Genomic DNA, 22,416 nt, shown 5'->3' with positions numbered 1-22,416 from the left:
AAGTGATATGTTTATTTTGTTTTTCGACAAGATGTCATTGTAAATACTGCACCGAGCTATGTTATAAAGCTCCATAGGCAGTGTGTTTTATTTTCAACTATTTGTTAGCCATAGGCGCTATAGAACATTGAGGATGATGTTCCCCCAAGGGGGAGGGGTTTGTAACAACCCGGGTTAAATTTTCATGTAATAAAGAAAAATAAAGTTAAAATAAGACCAAGGTCATGAGACACGTATTCCAAGCTGATGTTGGGAAAACACTTTAGTGGGCATCACTTGTGGTTTAATAATGGCTATGGAAATTGACAAAGGCAAAGAGGAAATAATTGGCGTTTAATTATGAAAATAAAGGAAAATAGGAGAAAAGGAAGGTGAAGAGACACAAATATGCATGCAAGGGAAACTAGAGGAAAAATGAAGGAAAATGAAGAAAAAAGGAGACAACAATGATAAAAAGGCTTCAGAGAATCAGTTCGCAACTTATGGTCATTACAAATTTTTCTTAGTTTAGCTTTTGGATCTCTTACACTCTTGCACACTTAGAGCATTCCTGGAGCACTTTAGCATTCAATTGGATTTGGAGAAAGGTAAGCAAGCAAGCAAAGGAAAGCAAAGGGAAGCAACGAGATAGTTGGATAACCAACTTCAACAAGAGGATTTTGCAGGTAATAGGTTGCATGTGTGATTTCCTAGTTGTGGTGTGAATGCATGGTAAATGCATTTGTTTATTTGGTTAATTTGTTGTCATTGACATGGGTTTTTCCTGGTTTGACAATGGTTTCAGCCTTGCCTTTCCACTTCGTGGATAGAAATGGTGTGATGGGATTCATTCTTGGTTGAGCTTTGGATTTCTAGAAGGTTTTGGAACCAAGTGAGGCGGTCTCAGGAAAATCCCAAGGGTTGGGGTGGAGATGGTTTTCTCCGGGAAGCCCTCAACAAGTGGGTGGAGATAGGAAAATTCCTCAAGGTATGGTGAAGTAATTATGAGCCATCCAAGCTTGGTTTGGTTTTAGTGATCTCGGGACCGGCTTAGGTGAGATCACAATAACTTGAGGGTGGAGGTGGTTTAACCTCTAGATTTCCTGTTTGATTTTGTCTTGGTTATCCCATCAGATTCCACATTCATGCTTGGAATATGGCACGAGGGTGATTGGCTGAAAGAAAGATTTGGTTCAACCCAATCTATGGTCGGGTGGTACGTGGAAGTCCCTGACTTGGTTGACTTTTGCATAAGTTAATACGATCTACTTTCCTATTGTGATCTATGAGCACTTGTACTTGTTATTATGTGGATTTTATTGCTGATTTGTCATGGTTTCTATTATGGTTATAAGCATGGTTGTATTATGTGCTCTAACTATGACTCTTGTTCACGATTTGACAATTTATTAAATGGTTGATGAATGCATGAGCTAAAAAGTGTCATTGCAGCTAGCTTGAGAGGGCATTGACCCTTCTTGGTGATTCTCATATGAAGTTCATAAGTTTATGATAAGATATGCATTCATGACCTGTAGCTTATAAGTTTATCATATGTTTGACGAAATGTCTATCATGGATTAAGCATTCTAGGTCAAGTTATTGTTCAAGTTATGAATGGTTAGCATTGTTAGCATCTTGTTTATGTTTCTGGAAAGCTACAGGTAGTTCTAGGCAATGGTCTAGAGGCTAGCCTGGAAAAGTGTCTAAGATGTTGGAACCGCTAGCACAAAACTAGAGTTTTTGGGTCATAACCGCATGGAAGTAGGCTTATGAGTGCATTTACAGCCTCATAACCACATGCAAGGAGTGTTAGGGGTTCACTTATGGAGTTAAGCCAATGAAAAAAGGTTCCAGCTCAGGGATTGATCATTTGGGGTGGTTATTTGGCTCTTGAGTGTTTTTTCATGAGGGAGGTCAGGAAGTTTTTAGTTCATAGGCCCCACTTCCATCACTAGAACTTGGGGGTCGAGTCATGTAATAGTAGCACTCATCTCACGTTTACCCTAGGAAGCTTGTAAAAGCAGGTAAATGTGGGAGGAGGCGTTACAAAGAGCCTCAAATAGTCTTGATTAGCAAACCTTGCCTCCACAAACTCATGCTCAGAAAAATAGTTGAGAAATTCAGTCCTTTAGGTTTGATCACTGCTCTTCATATCACAAGATTCCTCCTTTGGGCCTCAGATTGCTCTAGAGATGTTATGTGCTCAGATGCACCAAATTGTTTGCTTTGAATGCCCACAATTATCCTTATTTGTACACTTTTGGAGGGAGGCTTATTTTAGGGCTGACATGGTCTTGAAATATAAAGAATTTTTCCTTTAAAAAATCACAACTATTGATGAAGCCAACTTGGATATTAAATAATTATTTTGTCTTTAAATAAGAGGAGGATTGTCCAACCTGTAATGGAGGCCAACTTCTCACTTATTTAATGGATTAGTTTGATTGGGGTTTGGACCATATTAAGCTTGTTTGTGTCATGCATTTTATGTGGGGTCAAACTCATTCAACTTGGGGCAGATTATGAACAAGTGTCAAACCCGAATACTTCTCCAACCATAAAGGCCTACAAGGCATGCAACCTATGAGATGAAATGTCGTGCATATTGTCAAACAAATAATGACCTATTCACCATTTGACATCAATGACAATTTCTTCCAACATTCTTCTTTAATGTGGCCTACTTGAAGGCTAATAATTAAACTAGCCTAGATCCATCTTAATTATGGATCTACCAAGTGTTGAGAGAGATCAAATGTCCCTCGCGGGATTTGATTGTTGAGAGAGATAAAATGTCCCTCGAGACATTTGATCCCTCTTGACGCTTGGTAGATCCAGAATTAAGAGAATTGATCTATTTTGACACTTGGTAGATCCAAGATTAAGATGAATCTAGGGTGGTTTAAAAAAAATGTCATGATTTGTAATTAGTAGAGTGACATGATTTCACTCTTCTCTCAAATACTTCTCAATCTTGACCTATTAACCTATCTATTTATATTAAAAAAATAATATATTAATCAAACAAATCAATATAAAAATATTATATATTAATAATAATTAATTATAAAATATAATCCCTTAAAAAAATATTATAAAATAAACATTTAGGTTAATTACTCTAATAGGGATATTTTTATCAGAGTAAAAATAATTTTAAAGAATAGAAAAATCTATTATAATTTAGTTGTTAAATTAGTAATAAATATCGTTATTATTATGGATGGTAAGTTGACATATTACTATTATTTAAAAAAATGACATGATTTGTAATTAGTAAAATGGCATGAAAACAAATCAATATAAATAACAATTAGTAATAAAAATCATTATTATTCTAGACTGTAAGTTGACATATTATTGTTATTTAGAAAAATGACATGATTTGTAATTAGTAAAATAGCATGAAACAAATCAATATAAAATAATAAATATATAATTATATATATATATATATATATATATATATTTTTATTTGGAATGAAAGCACTTTGAAGTACTCTTCCACATTTTATGGATGGTAAACTATTAATTATGTGACCTTGCCCCCAAAGCTCCTTACTTCACTTAGCTTTATGGATGGTAAACTATTAATTATGTGACCTTGCCCCCAAAGCTCTAAACCACTTACTTCACTTAGCTTTAGACCACTTAACCTAACTCTTAAAACTTATTATTAATAATTAATTATAAAATATAATCCCTTCAAAACTATTATAAATTAAAAATTTCAGTTAATTATGCCAATAAAAACCTTTCCATTGAAAGTGGATAAATTAATGTGTCTTTTAATACAAACCAAAAACGTTTATCTTAAGATAAATATTGAGATATTCATCTCTCTTTTACATTAATAAATATAATTTTAAATATTAACTACTTAACATTTTTATATCTATATTTATTTTTAAATAATTTACCCAATACAATTATAAAATTATTATAAAAAAATAACATCCTATAAATAAAAAACATTAATTTTAATTTATAAAAATATTTAATATTAATATACATTAACATATTTATTAATTAATGTGATTATGCTGATTAAAATAAACTCCCACCAATTTGTCACTCAACGATCGAACCATCATTGAAAAAAAAACGATACCTTAACCACTCCAAGGGAAATGCCAAGTGGAAAAAGCGACAGATAATCACAGCCCCAGCTCGAATCAAACGGGTAGGAATCCAGGCTTTACCCTGCTCTGAAGCAAAATGAGCAAAATACTAATTGTGAATTATTCTTAATCTTTCAAATCCATATATTGTTTTGTTTGAAAAGAAGCGGAAATAATAGAATCTTGTGAATTTTTGGTTGCCATTGACACCTGCTTGGAAGATCCGCAGAAGCAGTTGCTTCATACCAAGACGGTCCTCCAATGACCAGGGAGATTGTCCCCATGAATTATCTGCTAGTCCCAATAACAACGAAAGCGTTATGAAGGTACGTAAGCGAGCTTTATCATAAATAGCGTTCACATATCATGCCCTTGACTCGTCGCTGACATACATTTTCTGCGCTCCATGAAAGACTGAAAATTTCGGGTCTGGTTCTTACAAATTATCGCTGTTGTTGCCATGGACGGTAGCGGTCCCAGCACTTCTGTTGCTGCTGCGGCTGCACCCAGAACAGCATCCCGGAGACCCAAGAGTATGTTCTGCTTCCCAATCACCTGTATTTTTGGTTTCATTGTTTCACATAACAATTGGGTTCTTGTTGTATTAGACGATTTAGTTAAACATAACCACGTTGGATAAATCAATCCTGGATGAGACGATCACTGTGGAAAAGGCGTAGTGAGAATTGAAACCAAGATCTGTTGTTGCAACAATGCCCACAAGCTGAAACATCAGGATTTATGGAAACTATGTCTCAATTTCATTTAACTCTTGATATGATGTGATGGGATAGATGAAGCAGAGCTGAGAAAACATGTAACATAATGAGAATTCATTTTCGGAGACCAATATCACCAATGATCCAATACCAACGAACTTTCCCTCTCATGCATTTAGGAAAATCCTTTAAGTAGGATTTTGGGAAAGTTTGGTTCCCTTTGATAGTAAAGCCGAGGTGTTTTGTACCCAGACCAAGGTTCAAATCCCCGAGGGACATGTTTCCCGGTCGCATCTCAGCCGAAGGAATACTTGGTTACATTCTATTTTAATACTCCCGGAATGGGTAAGGGGATGCTCACCACAGCACTAATGAAGCGTCTTGTAAAAATAAAATAATGAAAACTTTGCCCTCTCTGATCTGAACATAGAAATGCGATGAAAAGAAGAAATATAAGCTCTAGGGCTGTCTTAAACTGGTATATGTTCTCGATTAACTTCAATTAGGCTTTTATTGTCGACTGAAAATTCCCGTGAAAATAAAATTTAGTCATCATAATAAACAAGGTTACAAAATAGCAGATTGAACCAGCGTTTTAGGAGGCATTAACGAAGCATGTTTGTAAACTGTTTCCAAATAACACCAACCACAGCAAACAAATCTTACGACTGTGAGGATCTGACACCAAACCCCCAAGCCTACGGGTGATCTGCACCTCTGTGACAAGTTCCCATGGATTCAGTCTAAATTCTTGGAACCAAAATGTAATCGCTGATGCAGGCACCATCCGAGAATCACATGCAGATCCAGAAGATGGGAGAGGTGAGTCACATCGTCCTTGAGTGTTCTGGTGCCGGTCTGAAGTCCATTATGCTTTATACTAGCCCTTGAAAAGATGTTGAAGGTTCTCTGTAAGACCTACAGGAATGATCAGGAAAACAACTAGCATCAATATGTCCATTAGTTAAATTAAATTCCAGGAATTTGATGAAAGTAGGTTGTGACCTACCTAACAATTGGACAAAACTCAATTCAGCATAAGGCCATCTCGCACTTGTAGCTTCATCAGGCTAAAATAAATAGTCATCCCATCCATAATTTCCTGGTTCCACGTTCCTGTTTTAAGAAATTGAAATTCTGATAATTTTGAAAGTTGACTAAATTCAATTTCATTTTTCCACTAAAACTAGGTAACCACCTACTTTAAGCCCAGTTCTGCACCAAAATTTCCACTTACGGTTGCGGTTGTCTGATGATATGAAGCAGTGGGAAAGAACCCTTCAAACTTCTTTCAACTTTACCTTAAAAGTTTGCAGTGTGACAAGCAACACATTTATAGATTCATGGCTAACTTAATCAACCTGCAAGTTCTAGTGGCCCTTAGGAAAATGTTTTGCTGTTCAGATATTTTTTCGATGTATAGCCACTTGGAAAACTGAGATATTGAAGAGATCTAGTTATCACAAGAAAATTTTTAGTTCACTGAATACGTTTGTGTAAACTAATTCTTAAATATATGAATACCAATTATCTAAAAAACAGGTTAAAATAATTTTATTTGATTTCATGCCATGGGAGTGACCTGCTAGAAAGGTTGCCACTATGGTAAGACAAAGATTTGAGTCAGAAAACCTGTCAGTTGTAGGAAGCGCCCAAGGGAGAGGGATATGAAACCTAAACTTTGTTGGAGCTTTGAAAACAATCTGGGGGGTAGTGTGTGAAATTTCCACGAATGCACCAACTGGATATTATTCTCCTAACTGACTAGCAGTTTATTTGAATACAACAAATAGCAAATAATTCACTGATGCATTCTTCACAAATAAAATATGCCGCGGAAGTGAAATAAGGAACTGAGAAATAGATGCACACACATACAAATTTTGACACAATTATTTTGGACTAAAGTCCTTGGAAAAACCCTGAAGGGAAAATCGGCGCAACTCCAATAACTTATCTCACTGGAAAAAACACTGGCCTCTCGTAGGCACTTGCATTCTCCCTAGCACTTGCACCACTGGGCAGAAATGCGCACTGCAACATCTGGGACTTTCGCATTGTCCCAAAACACCTCCTGCCAAGTCGTCATGCCTGTCTCTGCCTCTAGAAACAATTTTCTAAGCCTCTCGAGGCTTGATCCGGGCATTAGCTACTGAATCGATCCCTCTTCTGGCAACTCGCACTGGAAAACTGGGCAACTTGCACTGCAGAAATCGGCCTCCTTGCTGGATAATTCGACCTTCCTTTCCTGATGTTGGAAACGGGAAAACCACTTGAGAATTTCTTTGGAAATTCTCCCTGCTGCAATCTCTGCTACTCTTTGGGTCAAATTCTTCCCTCGCTGAATACTGTGCACTGGGTAATTCACACTGCCTTGCTCCCTTGTTGGTTCGATGTGTCTATCTCCATCCCATCGACTTGCTCTTATAATCTCTCGTTGGAGCATCAACAACCAAGATCGAATCGTGATCGATGGTTCAGATCAATTAGACTCCATCAATACACTTTTTTGGAAGTCTCTAGAGCAAAAGTCGATTTTATCAATTAATACCCATTAATTAATCAATTTTCCTAAGTTAGACTAAAGCAATTTTTAATTATTGATCAATTAATTCAGTTGAGTGGTCTCTAGGTGTTTTCTCCTGAAACGTTTTCTGGGTTTTGGAGATCTCGTGTTCTTTAGCCTCTTAGACACAAATCAAGATTAGAACACCTATCCGATGCTACCAAAAATCCATAAACTAACACTCCCTCTTAGCGAGGAAGGTGTTCTCTCTTGTTAAATTATGGTATGTTCTATGCTTAGAAAAGTTTACTTCTTTTCTTCTTATTAGCCACTGTTTAGCAATCACATAAACATAAAGTAAAGTGTAGATAGAACATTAAAAGATCGACAAAAAACAAGCCAAGACAAGAGACACCAGATGTGGCGGCTAGCCAGGGACAAACCCCACAATGTGTGGGGAAACCCTTTGATCAAATCTTCTTTTATCTTCAATAATTCAGCAGAGAGAAACAGTACAAAGAGAATCTGACTTATATCAGCGGTAGCAAACCCTAAATTACAGCATCAGCATTAGCGGCTTCATCATCAAAACTAGGGCAGTCGATATCTTGCAAACCGACTGTCGGATTGGCCTGATTCCACCACCAAAAAATGCGGCCTTCAAAGGAGGTCCAAATGGACCTACAACGCAGTTCTGAGGAGGGGGTCTTCTGGTCAATGTTGGTCAAACTTTGGTACTGCAGTTGCAGCCCTAAAACTGCATCCTTCCTTCCACATGTGTGAGAGAGAGTCTCTTTTTTGCGTAGTAGAGAAGAGCCTCTTTTCTGCGCAGGAGAGAGAGAGAGAAATGTGATGAGATGAGTGAGTGCAAATGAGAAAAAGTCCTCCTGTATTTATACACATCTTATGATAATTGAATAGATGCGACTGTTGGGCTTCTGAGCCTACATGAGTGCAGGTCGGCTTGATAATTATTCCATAATAAAAACAAATTCATATCTCCATAAATACTTATCGGAGTTGGATGATCTTTAGATCAATCCTACACCTCTCGACGAGAGGAATCTAATAAAAATATTATCAACCATGAATAAGATGACCCACATGGAGTTTGGCCCTAGTTGCCAATTTTAACACTCCCTCTCAACTAGGAAGAACTCCATTTGCAATTTGTCTGTCGGTCGCTACTATTCATCCATCAAATGCACTGACCTGTATAGCTTGACGCTTGCCCTGCTCTGCTCTATTATGCCTGTTCTGCTTTGTCTTGTTCTGCCCTGTACTGATTTGTACTGCTCTGCTCGGACGGGCAGACAAAGATAGTTAACAAGTGGCTGGAGGGCTACTTGCGTAGCTATGTAACAGGTCAACAGCGAGCATGGATACAGTCGTTGCACTTGGGTGAATACTGCTACAACACCACATACCACATGTCCATTTCGAGCTTTGTATGGTTATGATGCATTATCTTTTGTTGATGTTATGTTTGGAGATAGCAAGACCTCAAGGGCCAAGAATTGGATATAGGAGAGCCAAGACATTTTGTGGGCTGTCAAAGACAACATGCGGATAGCCCAAAACCAACAGAAGCTTTATGCAAACAGGGGCAAAGTTGAGAGGCAGTTTGAAGTAGGGGACTTGGTCTTCTTGAGGCTTCAATTGTACTGGCAGTCATCACTCGAGCAGAAGGGGGTTGAGGAGCTCAAACCCCGCTTCTATGGACCGTATTGTGTCACTCAGAAGGTCGTGGAGGTAGCATATGAGCTGGAGCTACCCCTGGGGAGTCGGGTGCACAACATCTTTCATGTTTCTTGCTTGAAAAAGGCGTTGGGGCAGCAAGTGACAACAAATACAAAACTACCCCTTATGGACGATGAGGGGCATTTAGTGCTGGAGCCAGAGGCCATTTTGGATACTCGGGAGAGGCACTTGAGAAACCGGGTCATCAAGGAGTTTTTGATCAGATGGAGGAATCTACCAATTGAAGATGTCACTTGGGAGGGGGAGCAGATACTTCAACATCCTTCGTTGCAGTTGCTTGAGGACAAACAACGTTTTGGCAGGGAGGACTATGATATTCCCACTTAGCATTTTACTAAGTGAAATATCAATTTTGACCATTTTTGCTATAATGCATGGCTGCACTTAGGAAATGTGGGTTTAGAGGTCCCACACATGATTTTTGGCTTAGAGCACACCCAAACATTAGAGCTGGAGGAAATATTGCGGCCTTAGTCAAGCGTGGGGGCCACCTGATGGGAATTATGGCCCACACGAGGAATACACTGTCATTGGAGCGAATTTGGTGTGGGGAATTCGAGTTGGGCCCACATGGGCATTTTGGAGGCTCCTTGACAAAAAGAGGAAGACACACTCAATTAGTCATTCATTCATCATTTGCAAATTGTCTTTTGACAAAAACATGCTTGCGCTGAAGCCAACTCCGCAAGTGCTATTTAGCACACGAGTGTCTCCAAGTGGAGATCTCAACCCTTGCTTCGGTGGACTTTGAGTGCCAACCCAAGGAGGGAGTTCTACCCTTTTCAGTTTGTACTAGCAGCAGGGAGTCTGATTTCTATGAGAGGTTTAGCTACAGCAGCGCAGGGATTACGCAGTTCATGGTGGAGGCACTCCAGGAGGTTGAGGAGTGAAGGGTGGATGAGGCTGAAACTTGGGGAGAAGGTTGGGGAAGTAATTTAGTGACAATTGTAGCTATTTTGGTGGCCATTTGCAGCAGGATTTATAGGTGGGTTGAATTACCTAGCAGTTGAGCCATTGAGGGAAATTAGGGCCGAATATCTGAGGTCAACCATTGGCCAAATCCTTTGTTGGTTATTCTGGGTATTTTGTGGAGAGGCAGGGATTAATTTCCTAGAATTTTTTGAGCAACGGAGAGGGACCTAGCAGCAGTTCTACTCAGCCAACAACATATTTCTAGGCATCTTCAGCGCAGAGCTAGAGCAACGCAACAACAAATTGGAGAGGGGTGACTTATCTATCATTTGGGGCTTTGCTAGCTTGCCTTGAGCAATCCTAGGTGCATTCCTTCCAGCACCATATTGTACACCATTTATTTATCAATAAAATGGCTCAACAATGCAACTTTTGGTGCAGTTTCTTGGTCTAATTTCACGCTTACTGTTTTATGGCTTTTTGTCTATCTTTGCTTTGCATATTTACTGTAAATGTTCCCTAAGAATACTACACATTTATATATAACTAATAACTACATTGATTGTCCAATTTGACATAGATTATTCACAAGGAGCCAGGTGAGAAGAAATTTTCATGTCCGGTTTTGGATTAGAGATGGGATAAAAAATTTGGTTACTTTGACAATTTTCCCGAAGTTATGATTAGTGGTTCATTATGCTCCAAATTTTATATAATGCAAAGAAAAATTTAATAAAATATTCATTCACTCCTCTCACATTCTATGTGTTGGAGTGGGAGCAATGATGTAGAGGTATTCTTCAATTAGCAATAATGGTGGAATAATTATTGGAGGGAAAAAGGTTGGTAGTGGTATATATTTCTAATGTGGAATGGTAATGATATTATAATTCATGTGAGAAAAGATGCATCTAGAAGTTGTGACCTGTTAAGAATACGAAGACAATGGTGTTGAATGAGGACCATTAGGATCAAGTCATTTAGTTAGGATGTATCCTAATTTGAATGAAAATATAGCAAATGGTAGTGAGGCTATTTCCTCCATTTTTTTTGCTTTACTATTTTTATGTTCATGTAGAATCTAAGGGGCTTAGAGATGATGGGTAAAGATGTGAGGATGTCAAGTGGTCAGCTAGTGTGATCGATGCGGAAATTTCAGAAAACCATGCTTAATGCAAATTTAGAAATTTCATCTCAACTTTGAGGTTCCTAAGATGTGTCCCCTGTGAAATTTCAACCTTAGGGCTTGTTACCCCCTTGTAGAGGTAATTGGAGGGTATTTTTCTTCTATGATCTACACTACAAGCAATGGTCACGGTGATGATTTTCAATATTCTCCGTAGATAGTAGCCCACATATGCCTCATGTATCATTCTTATCTCACTCATTTGATGATGGTGACCCAACACACAGGAGGTACATTAGCCATTGTTTCATATGAAGTGTTTACATTTCATGTATTTGGCATGCAAGTAGGGATCATTGGTTGAATTAGATAATGAATTATGATGCTTGAAAATTTTTCCTTTTTCCTTGTTTCACATTGTTGATCATCGTACATATTCTAGTCAAGTGTTGGCAATCTTGGGGAGAAGGGTACCATTGAGGGACCTTGATAAGGGTAATGTGTCCATATCCTTTCCTTAAAATAGTCTATTTGCTTCCCCTCCATTGTTCTTTCTTTTGGGATTGGTTGTGACATGTACCTAAAGAAGGTATGTACTTCACATTCCCATGAGAAGCACGGGTTTGCATGATGGAGGTTGATGCAACTGAATTAAAAGGACAGAGCATGATACAAATTTCAAAAGCCAAAAGAAGAAACAAATGAGATATTATTATATTAATGATAAGTCAAAAGCCAATGAAGCTTGAGTTGTACCACTTCGCTATGAGGTCATTGCCCCAAGTCCTAATGCAGTGAAATGCATGTACATTAAAGGGGAGGTTGCAGAGTAAAAAAAAGAATATAAGAAAAAGGCAAAAAAGGGGTGGAAAGACATAGTGCCAAGGAAAGGGTAATTCAATGCATGAAGTGCTCCTTCTACAAAGGTGCCCATGGGGATGAATATCACATTTGGCCTTGCATGTCAAAGATGAAGTAAACCCTAGGTCATACCATCGTCATTTACACTTACACCTTGATTGTTTTCTTGGGAAATACTGTAATTCTTGGGTATTGACACATGTAATAGGGTTATATGATGGTCCATCCATATCTAAACTTGGCAAATTGCGTAAAATCATAAGCTAGTGTGAAATTTGAAGAAGATATCTAATGAGATCTGTTAGTTTTTGGTAGCATCAGAAGTGCTCTAGCCTTGAAAATTGGCGGAGAGGCTAAGGCACATGAGTTTTAAAGAACCTAGAGACTGTTTGGTGAAATTCCACCCAGATTGTATTTTATTAAAATAATTAATATTTTTAATGGAATTCCTAAGTCTAAACTTAGGGAAATTAAAATATTAATGGGTATTAATCAAAATATGGGTGAGAATGATCTAGAAGGTGGATCAAGTCATGTTTTAATCTTAGCCGTTGATTAGAGACTTAATCTTGGCTGTTGAAGACTCAACAGGAAAAGTATAAGGTGGAGGCTTGGGGTTCACTTAAAGACACACAAAGAGTTGATCAGTGAGTTCGGTTTTCCTAGGGCAGGGTTTGCTAAGGAATTCGAACCAGTGATTAAGTAGTGAGGATCAGAGCAGCATTGGAAGGAAGTCATTTCCAGTTCCAGTGAATACACGAAGAAGGATAATAGAGTCAACACTGGTCCAAGAAGGGACAACACAATCGCTGAAGGAGATTGACGCAGACGATCAACGTAGAATTTGGAGGAGTTTGACGCAGAAGTGCTGGGGATGAGCAGAGTTCAGTGCCGGGAATCACAATAGTTGATTGGTAGGAGAAATCTCGATTTCTCAGCGGCAGAAGCAGCAAAAGTCTAGGTTGACGTAGTTAGAGGGTGCCTCCACGTAGAAATCACGCAGAGCTTGCGTAGGTTCACGCACGGACTACGCAGTGGGCTGGGAACAAAGCAAAATCTTCAGAATTAGTGTGAGAAAATTCTCAGTTATCTTCTCTGAGTGGATTGCCATTTTTCTCTAGGGCATCCAAATTGTATTCAGATATTTACTGCCAATAATAAGAATCCTCAGATCTACTGCACCGGTTTTCCCACATTGGGTTTTTCCGGGACGATTGTCCAAAAACAAGTGTGTCAATGTGATTGTTCATATGCTGATGTTTCTCTTGCCTTTTAATTTTTAGTTCTAGTTTGTGAAGTCTGCAACTGAATTTATTTTGGTATTTACTGAAGTATTGGTAAATAACTTATCATAAATAAGTAGGAGAAATAAATCAATTATTGCAGCAAATTTTCACATGGTATCAGAGCAAGGTTCAGGCAAGATGGAAGCAAAGAAAAAGGGCATGGAGAACAATAGGGATCAGAATATTTCCGAATTAGCTTCTACACTGGAAGAGGAGTTTGCTTGCTTATCAAGTTCTGCGTCAGTTGAGGACTGGTACATTGATAGCGGGGCTTCAGCTCATATGACTGGAGAACGAGAATATTTCTCGAGCTATCAAGAGGAATAGATGAACTTTCAAATCACAATGGGTAACAGGACGAAGTGCACCCCAGTAGGAAAAGGAACCATTATATTCTAGACAACAATAGGAGATAGTCTTCGGGCCACGAATGTATTGCATGTGCCAGGTATGGGAATGAATTTGATTTATGTCTCTCAATTACAAGATAAGGGATATGATGTATAATTCATTGGTAATAGAGTATATGTGAAGCATCCAAAGTGGACCTTCCCCAGGGGCTTCGTAAGAAAATCTGTGACTTGTTCATTAGTGCGAATGTGACGGAGCCTTATTGCTCCCTGTTGTACCATATCCTAGATAAAGTGGTACCTGATATCAATATGCTTGGAGCGGTCATGAAACACGGGATCCTCAAAAAGAAGAATCCCACTTTGGTTGTCACAGAAGATCACGGTGGTATCCAACACATGTCCAAACAGCGCACTAAAGAGCGTCCTCAACCAAACAGCTTCACGGGAGGCCATACTAGCAGCAATATATTCGACCTTGGCAGTGCTCAAAGCAACCGATTTCTGCTTCTTGCTCATCCAGGATATCGAAGCAAAACCTAGTGAGAAGCAACATCCGATGTGCTCTTACGATCCACCACGCTGCCAGCCCAGTTAGCATTAGAATAACCATGGAGTCTCACATTCCCGATTGTGTATCTCGGTCCAGAGGTGATTGTGCCCCGAAGATATGTCAGAAGATTCTTGGCAGCAATCCAATGTATGTGATGAGGCTTGACCATAAATTGACTCAACGTATTCACTGCAAAGCATATATCCGGACGAGAGTTCACCAAGAACATCAGGGCCCCCACGGGTTGATCATACTCAAAAGGATTTCCCAAATTGGGCCCAGTAGCACTTCCGCATAACTTTTTGAAGTTAAGTTCCATTGGAGTAGTCATGGGCTTGCAATCCACCATTTCAAATCTTTCAAGTAACTTCACAATGTATTTTCCTTGAGAAAGGAAAATCTCACCTGGCTTTTGCCAGACCTCCAACCCTAGGAAATAATGCATCAGTCCTAGGTCCTTCATCTCGAACTCGGAAGCCAACTCCCTCTTGCATTGATGAATGAGAGGGTTTGCACCTGTTAGAAAGAGATCATCCACATAAAGTACCAAGATGAGAGGTCTATCATTTTCAACCTTGAAGTAAAGGTTTAGATCAACTTCACTTCTTGTAAAACCCAGCTTCATTAGATAGTTGTCGATCCTCTCATACCAAGCCCGAGGAGCTTGCTTCAACCCATAGAGGGCTTTCTTCAACTTGCATACATGTGACTTATGATCTTGAACTTCGAACCCCTCTGGTTGTTCTACATAGACTTCCTCCTTAATTGAACCATGCAAGAAGGCAGTTTTGACATCCAACTGGTGTAGGTTCCATCCTTGCGAGCAATGTTGCGAACATCGACATCAGGGTAAAATCGGCAATGGTTCGGAAAACCAAAAAATCGTTAAAATCGGGAAAATATCGGTAAAATTGGCAAACATCAGCAAAATCAAGATACCATCAAAATATTGGTAAAAATCGACAAACATCGGCTAGGCCAAAAAATCATGATTTCGAGATAAAATCGGGATGTTCACAACACTGCTTGCGAGGCAGCAAGGGCTATAATTGAATGGATGGTGGTATATCGGGCAACTGGTGCAAATATCTCATCATAGTCCACACCTTCCTTTTGAGAGAAGCCTCGAGCAACAAACCTGGCCTTGAACTTTTCAACACTTCCATCAGCTCCATGCTTGATCTTGTAGAGCCATTTCGAGGTGACAACGGATTTGTCCTTGGGTCTAGGGACCACATCCCAGACATCGTTCTTCATAATCGACTCATACTCTTCATTCACAACATCCTTCCAAACTTGGTGCTTCACAACATCTTCGAATGTGCAAGGCTCATGAGGAGGTGGATCCCCTTGGAATATGATTCTCGACATCTTCGAGAGTTTCCCTAAGCCATGAGGGTCTCCTTTTTGAGGAGAAGGGCTCATGAGGAGGTGGATCAATGGGATCCATTGGTCCTTCAACATCGAGCATTAGCTCATCCTGTGGTTCTCCCTGCTTTGCTGTATCTGCTTCTTTGTCCTTCCTTGGAATATGAAGGTTACTAATCTTCCCAAGGGCATCATCTTCATCGAAGGTGACATCATGACTTATCTCCACTTCTCTTTGACTAGGCACATGGATTCTATATGCCTAGAAGTTTCATTGTAGCCCACAAATGTTCCTTTCTTCCCAGATGCATCCAATTTGCTTCTCTTTTCTTTCGACACATGAAAATACACGGGGCTACCAAAAAAAGTGAAACATCAGGTTTCTTACTGGTGAAAACTTCTTTGGGAGTTTTGGAGTCCAATGCTTGATGAGGGCATCTATTTTGAACATACACGGCAGTGTTGGCAGCTTCTGCCCATAGGAACTTCGGAAGGCTTTGATCATGAAGCATGGCACGAGTGGCTTCTATAATAGAACGATTCTTCCTTTTAGCAACACCATTTTGCTCAGGAGTATATGTGGTAGTAGTCTCCCTCTTAATGCCAACTTCTCTACAATAGTCATTGAACTCATTTGATTCATATTCAGTTCCATTATCGATCCTCAATATTTTGATCTTCTTCCTTGTTTGATTTTCGACCAAGGCTTTGAAAGAACGAAACCATGTGAACACTTCGTCCTTCTTCTTCAAGAAATAAATCCAAGTTTTGCGAGAGAAGTCATCCACAAAGATAGCATAATATAAATATCCTCCCAAAGATGTCACTAGAAACATACCAGATAGATCAGAATGAACCAATTGCAAAATGTCGGAAGTCTTGCTTAGTGTTGCAGGAAACGTTTCCCGCGGATCTAAACCCCAATCCGCGATCCGTACGGATGCGTGGTGGAAAAGCCGTATGAAACGCGTTTCGGACTAATAAACACGCTTCCTGGAAATTCCGAAAGCGTGTGACCGAAACACGTTTCGGTTTTTCCGAAACGCGCTTCAACTGTACGAAGCGCCGCACTTCGCCTTACGAAGCGTATAGATCGCGTACGATTCCGTACACGGTTCCTCCATTTCCGCCGTGCAGCCAAAAAAACGTTGTTTTTTTTATTTTTTTGTATTTTGACTTGTTGGGGGTGGGTCCACCTTGGGTTAGGGTGAGGAATGAAGGGATTTAAGCCCCCATTCATCTCTCATTTTCTCACTTTGAATTTATGAGAGTTGGAGAAAAGAAGAGAGGAGAAGAGAGGAGAAGAGAAGAGAGGAGAAGAGAGGAGAGCTTGTGAGGAGTGAAGGAGGAGGAGCTAGGAGAAGGAGGAGGAGCTTGAAGGACTTCATCTACAAGAGCTAAAGAGATAAGTGCAAACCCCAAACTCCCTTATTTTTTTGACATTTTTTTTTGTATTTTTCTCCTCCCTCTCCTACTCTTTCCCATTGTTTTTACTTGCTCATTTAATTGCAGGTTGCCCACCACCTATATCCATATTCCAAGATGGTGTTCTTTTGGCTTCTATGTATCATTCCACTTTTGGTTTTAATGATGTCAAGGGGGAGTAGGAATAGAAGGGAAGAAGCACAAGAGGACAGTGGTCCCAATATGAGTGACCCAATGAATGATGAGGATGAAGGGTTTGAAGAGGAAGGGGATGAAGTTGAACCTGAAGGGGAAAATGAAACACTAGAGGGGAAAGCTGCATTAACACCCTTGTGGAACTATGTGACCAAACTTGAAGGAGGAAAGGGTGGTGGAAGCTACAAATTTTTGTGCTCTCATGGTTGTCATGGAGGAAAACCATTTAGTGGTTCATATACCCGTGTGAGGAGGCATTTTTTTGGGGTGATGGATAGTGATGATAAAAAGGGTGCTGTGGGGATACAAATTTGCCCAAACATTTCATCTGAACAAAGAAGAAAATACATCCAAATAGAGGAGGCTGCACAACAAAAAAGCAAGAAACAAAAAACTCATTCTGAATCAAGTGCAACCTCTAGATTTGGTAGCTCATCTCCTCATGGTACTTCTGGAAGCTCTGGAGGTAAAAGAACAATAGGGGATTTCCTTAATGTTGCTGGGAGGGATGATGTGGATGGAAAGATAGTCCGATTTCTTTGTGCTTGCGGTGTACCATTCAATGTGCTTCGCTCTCCCTATTGGCATGAAATGGTAAAGGCCATCAATGAAGCCCCAAAAGGATACAAGTCCCCCAACTATGAGAAAGCTAGAACAATGTTATTAGAAAGAGAAAAAGCAAAGGTTCAAAGAGCTTTGACACGTTTTACAAATGAGTGGGTAGATTGTGGGGTATCCATTGTATCAGATGGGTGGACAAATATTAGAAACCAACATTTGATAAATGTTCTTGGTGTTTCTGCTAGTGGTGCAATATTTATTACATGTCATGACTCCTCCTCCATCAGTGCATCTTCCCAAAACATTGCAGATCTCCTATTGCAATCAATCAAAGATGTTGGTCCAAATAATGTGGTTCAAGTGATCACAGATAATGCATCAAATTGTAAGGCAGCAGGAAAAATTATTGAGCGTACTCATCCACACATCTTTTGGTCTGGGTGCCTGGTTCACACATTGAACCTTTTGATGCATGATATTGTGAAGCATAAAGAATGTGGGTGGATTAATGAACTTTACAGGAGAGGGAAGCAATTGATTAAATTCATCATAGGGCATATAAGGGTAAACTACTTCTATGGCACTTACTCCAAGTTGCAGTTGCTTAAAGTTGCAAAGACAAGATTTGCTAGTTATTACCTCACCTTTAGGTGACTAGTGAAGGTGAGACAAGCTTTAACTAATATGGTGTGTGCTGAAACATGGGATGAAATTAACACTGAGAGAGATGGTGCTAATGCAGCCAAGGACACTATTCTTGACATGTACTTTTGGTCACAGGTTAAATATGTTTTGCAATTCACCAAACCAATTTATTACATGATCAAGTTTGGAGATTCAGATCGACCAATAATTGGGGAGGTGTATGAGCAAATGGATAGCATGTTGGGGCAGATTAAATAATAAAGACATTGTTGAGCCTAGAGATATCACCTTGTACAATTATATTCGTGCAGAGGTGGAAAACCGATGGGAAATGCTAAATGTTCCATTGCATGCATTAGCATATGTTTTGACACCTAAATACTATCATCCATCATGGCTTTCAACACCAACACCTGGGGGGGAAGCAGGAGAAAACCACACCAAGATCAAGAGGTTCACAAAAAATATATGATTGCATTGAGTAAATTAGTCCCTGATGAGGAGGAGGCTACCATGGTATGGAGACAGTTGAGCAACTATACGCTTAACACTGGTCCATTTGGGAGCATGCATGCAATTAGAGATCGAGAGACTTTTTCTTCTCTTGAGTGGTGGAACATGCATGGAGGGGCTACTCCACTTCTACAGACTTTGGCATTGCGGGTGCTATCACAGGTGGTAAACACTTCTTCTGCAGAGAGGTGTTGGAGCTCTTATTCTTTCATCCACAGTGTTAAAAGGAACAGGTTGAGTTTAGACCGGGCAGAGAGCTTGGTTTATGTTCATTACAACTTGCGATTGTTGTCCCATTATTGTGATGATGCAAAGACTAATAAAGACCTTAAGATTTGGGACAGGAATCTAGAGGAGCCCAATTTGGAGGAGGGAGTGTTGCGATTAGAGAAATTAGAGGATGCTCTTGTCTAGGTATGTCCATTGTGGTATGAATTTTCCTTATAAAACATTTCTCTAATTCATGTTTTTAATTTTTTTTGTTAACTAGTGTTTTTTTTTGTATGAATTTTTTGAGCGATTCCAGGATGATGATGATCGTGTTGAGATGCCACCCCCATCTGGTCCCTTGGTTCCTAGGTTCCATGGTTCAACACCAACAACAAGGGGTTCGTCTTCATTATTTTCAGTGCCACAACTTCCACAGGCACCATCTTCTTCATTGCCACCACATGGAGGCCCGCCGCCACGTTCGCTTCGTGGTGGAAATTTACTACTTTTGTCATAGATTAATCATTAGACTTGTAGGCTTGTGAATTTGAACCGTTTTTGTCTTGACGGTGACCAAGTGATATATTTTGTAAACATTATTATTTGAATTTTGGACATGACAAAATGTTGATAGTTGCTCACTTGCTAGATAAATCATAATATGCTCTATGTTTTATGTTTTATAATATGCTTAAATGTTTTATAATATGCTTAAAAATTTGATGTATGTTTGTAATTGCTAGAATATAGATGGTTGATGTTTGAATAATTAATCATTGATGTACATACTAGTAACTACAATGGAATCATGGATGCCATATCTATCTTGATTTATGCAAAAATATGCATGTTTTCATGTCTTCTACAACTAATTTGGTATTTGGGATGTTTGTTTTGAGTATAAATGCAAATATATATATATATATATAGCAGACGCTTCCGCAGATGCTTCGCTTCCTAGATTTTTGGAAAATGACGCTTCCGCGTTCTCGCTTCCAAAAAACGTCCCCGTTTCGTCCTCACTTCATGCAACATTGGTGTTGCTATCACTCGAGGGGAATGGTCCCCTTGTATCATGTATGTTTTCCTTCGGCACATCCCTGACAAACAACTTCATGTTCTACTTTAAATTCGGGCATACCTGTCACCATCTTTCTCACATCGGGTAGAGCCTTATAATGTAGATGAGAAAACCTCTGGTGCCACAATTCGGATTGACGAGATGTGTCGCAAGACATAGCTCCTAATATGCTTCCTCCAACTTGATATAGGCTATCAACCCTGAATCCAAGAGTAAATGCTTCTTTTAAATTTCTTTTCCAAACACGTACCTTTTGTAAGGACTTTAATAATTTGATTTAAGGACTGTACAAAATTTTACAGCCATTGTAAATACAGTAAAAGATTTCTGAAATAAACATCATGAACCTGTGATAAAATTTCTTGAATTTTATAAATTTAACTGGTAGAACCGATGAGAGTACTTACCTGTAATCCTACGGTTGATGATGCCTCAAGCTGCTCCCACCTCTGTTACCAAAAGACCGAAACCACCCAGCCAAACTGAGCAGAACCTCGCTACTCAGTCCAGTAAGCTTCTCAATTAAGCAGACTGTTTCCCCCGTGCCCAGAAACCTCAGAACAAGCAAGACCCAACTGTTCCTAATGATAAACAAACTTTGTGTCTCAACTTTCCCCCTGTTTTTCTCCCCTTGCCTCCAACCATCCCTTCCTTCTTGTAAGTTTCCATTTACCGACATCCTCCATCACCGTGTCCAAATTATGATACATGTTGATTTTTATAAACAAAATCTGATTTGATTTTATTTGAATATCTTTATTTGAAATAAAGTTTATTTATTTATTTTAATGATTTAATTTTAATTTATTTAATTTTTAATTTAATTAATTTTATTTAATTTCATTAATTTTAATTTACTATAAGTGGGTCATTACACCTTTCCATCGATGAATGCCACATTGAATCCTTTGTCCTCCATTGCCGAGATAGATACCAAGTTCTTCTTTAGATCGGGTACATATAGTACTTCTTGTAGATGAATGGTGTTACCTTGATTCAATTGAAGAGTAACATTCCCAATTTTCCTATCCCTTCACGGGATACGTGGCATTGTCCCCAAGAATGATTTCCAAATTTGTATCCTTTTCTATCAGATTTGAAAGAGCTTCCTTATACCCAGTGAAGTGCCTTGAGGCACCACTATCAATCAACCAATTTCCCAAGGTATCCGATGGAGAGGCAGTAGAGAGGGCAAATATAAGATAAAATTCTTTTGGCTTGTTATCACAACATTAGATTCATCATACTTGGAGTTTCTTGATCTTTTGGGAGGTCGACCATTTCCATGTTGAGTAGCGAGAGCATTCTTTTTTCCTTTGTTGTTGAATTTGCCATTCCTTTGATTGTTATTGCCCCTGAAATTGTTGTGGTTGTTGTTGTCATCATCCCGAGGTGTATCCTTTCTATTAGGACACTCCATAGTGACCAAACCTGTTACAAATGAAGCATCTTCCCTTCCTTCCATCTTTGAATCTCGGTCTTCCTTGACATTGCTTCTTTGAACCTGCATCGTTCTTCTTTTTAGCATGAGCGAAGAATGGAATAAGTTCATTCTTATTTGAAGGCATGTATCTCTCCATCATCCTTGTCTCTTCTTGATTACATCTAGTCAACAATTCATCAAAACCTGGAACCTTGTCATTATTGAGGATAGTAGTGTTGAACACATGCCATTCATGAGGGACACCTCCAAGTGCAATGAGAGTGAGCTCCCTGTCAGCTATAACTTCTCCAATAGATAGAAGATCATTTTTGATCTCGATAATCCTCATGAAGTAGGATTGGATATCTTCACCTCTTCCCTTCTTTATGTCCTTCAACTTGTTTTTGAGAAAGAGGACTTGGTTTGCATTGCTAACGTTGAACATGCCAACCAACTTGTCATACATCTCCTTGGATGTGTTCAAATCAGAGATGTATGCAACCAAATGCTTATTAGTAGAATCCCTGATGATCTTATTAGTTTTGACTTCACCTTTCTTGTGCTTTTCTTAGCGGCAACCGGTGCATTTGAAGGAGGTTTAGTAATCTTTCCCTGCACGTTGTCCATAACATCCTGCTCTTCCAAAGTCAAATCAAGAGATATCTTCCATGCATGATAATTAGACTTATCATTGAGCTTGTCATAAGGTTTGAAGTAAGATGCGAAGGCCATTGAATCTTGTCCTTGTCCAACAAATCTCAGTGATTTCTCTTTTCACTCTTGCTTGGGCTTTGTCTTCACCTCAACTCCGAAACCAT

At 39.2% G+C, this 22,416-nt stretch overlaps 1 protein-coding gene across 8 annotated transcripts in view; it reads left to right on the top strand.

Moving 5' to 3' along the window:
- The first annotated feature begins 4,050 nt into the window (after nt 1-4,050).
- LOC149226985 (putative ALA-interacting subunit 2) overlaps nt 4,051-22,416 on the top strand; it is a 121,574-nt gene continuing 103,208 nt past the window's right edge. Inside the window, exons 1-3 of one of the 8 annotated variants that reach the window (XM_089377658.1) lie at nt 4,051-4,165; nt 4,333-4,429; nt 4,584-4,636. Coding sequence is in view for 2 of the 8 variants with exons in the window: in XM_089377653.1 (XP_089233779.1) it covers nt 4,564-4,636 (73 nt within the window). In the remaining 6 variants the exon portion in view is untranslated. The other 7 variants (XM_089377656.1, XM_089377653.1, XM_089377657.1 and 4 more) reach the window with 7 other exon arrangements.

The sequence above is a fragment of the Pinus tabuliformis genome, chromosome J (genome assembly GCF_031772625.1).
Source record: "Pinus tabuliformis cultivar Carrire ecotype Pingquan chromosome J, CPIR1, whole genome shotgun sequence".
Classification (NCBI taxonomy): domain Eukaryota; kingdom Viridiplantae; phylum Streptophyta; class Pinopsida; order Pinales; family Pinaceae; genus Pinus; species Pinus tabuliformis.
The sequence above is the reverse complement of the archived record's forward strand: the minus strand, read 5'-3'. Positions and strand labels throughout refer to the sequence as shown.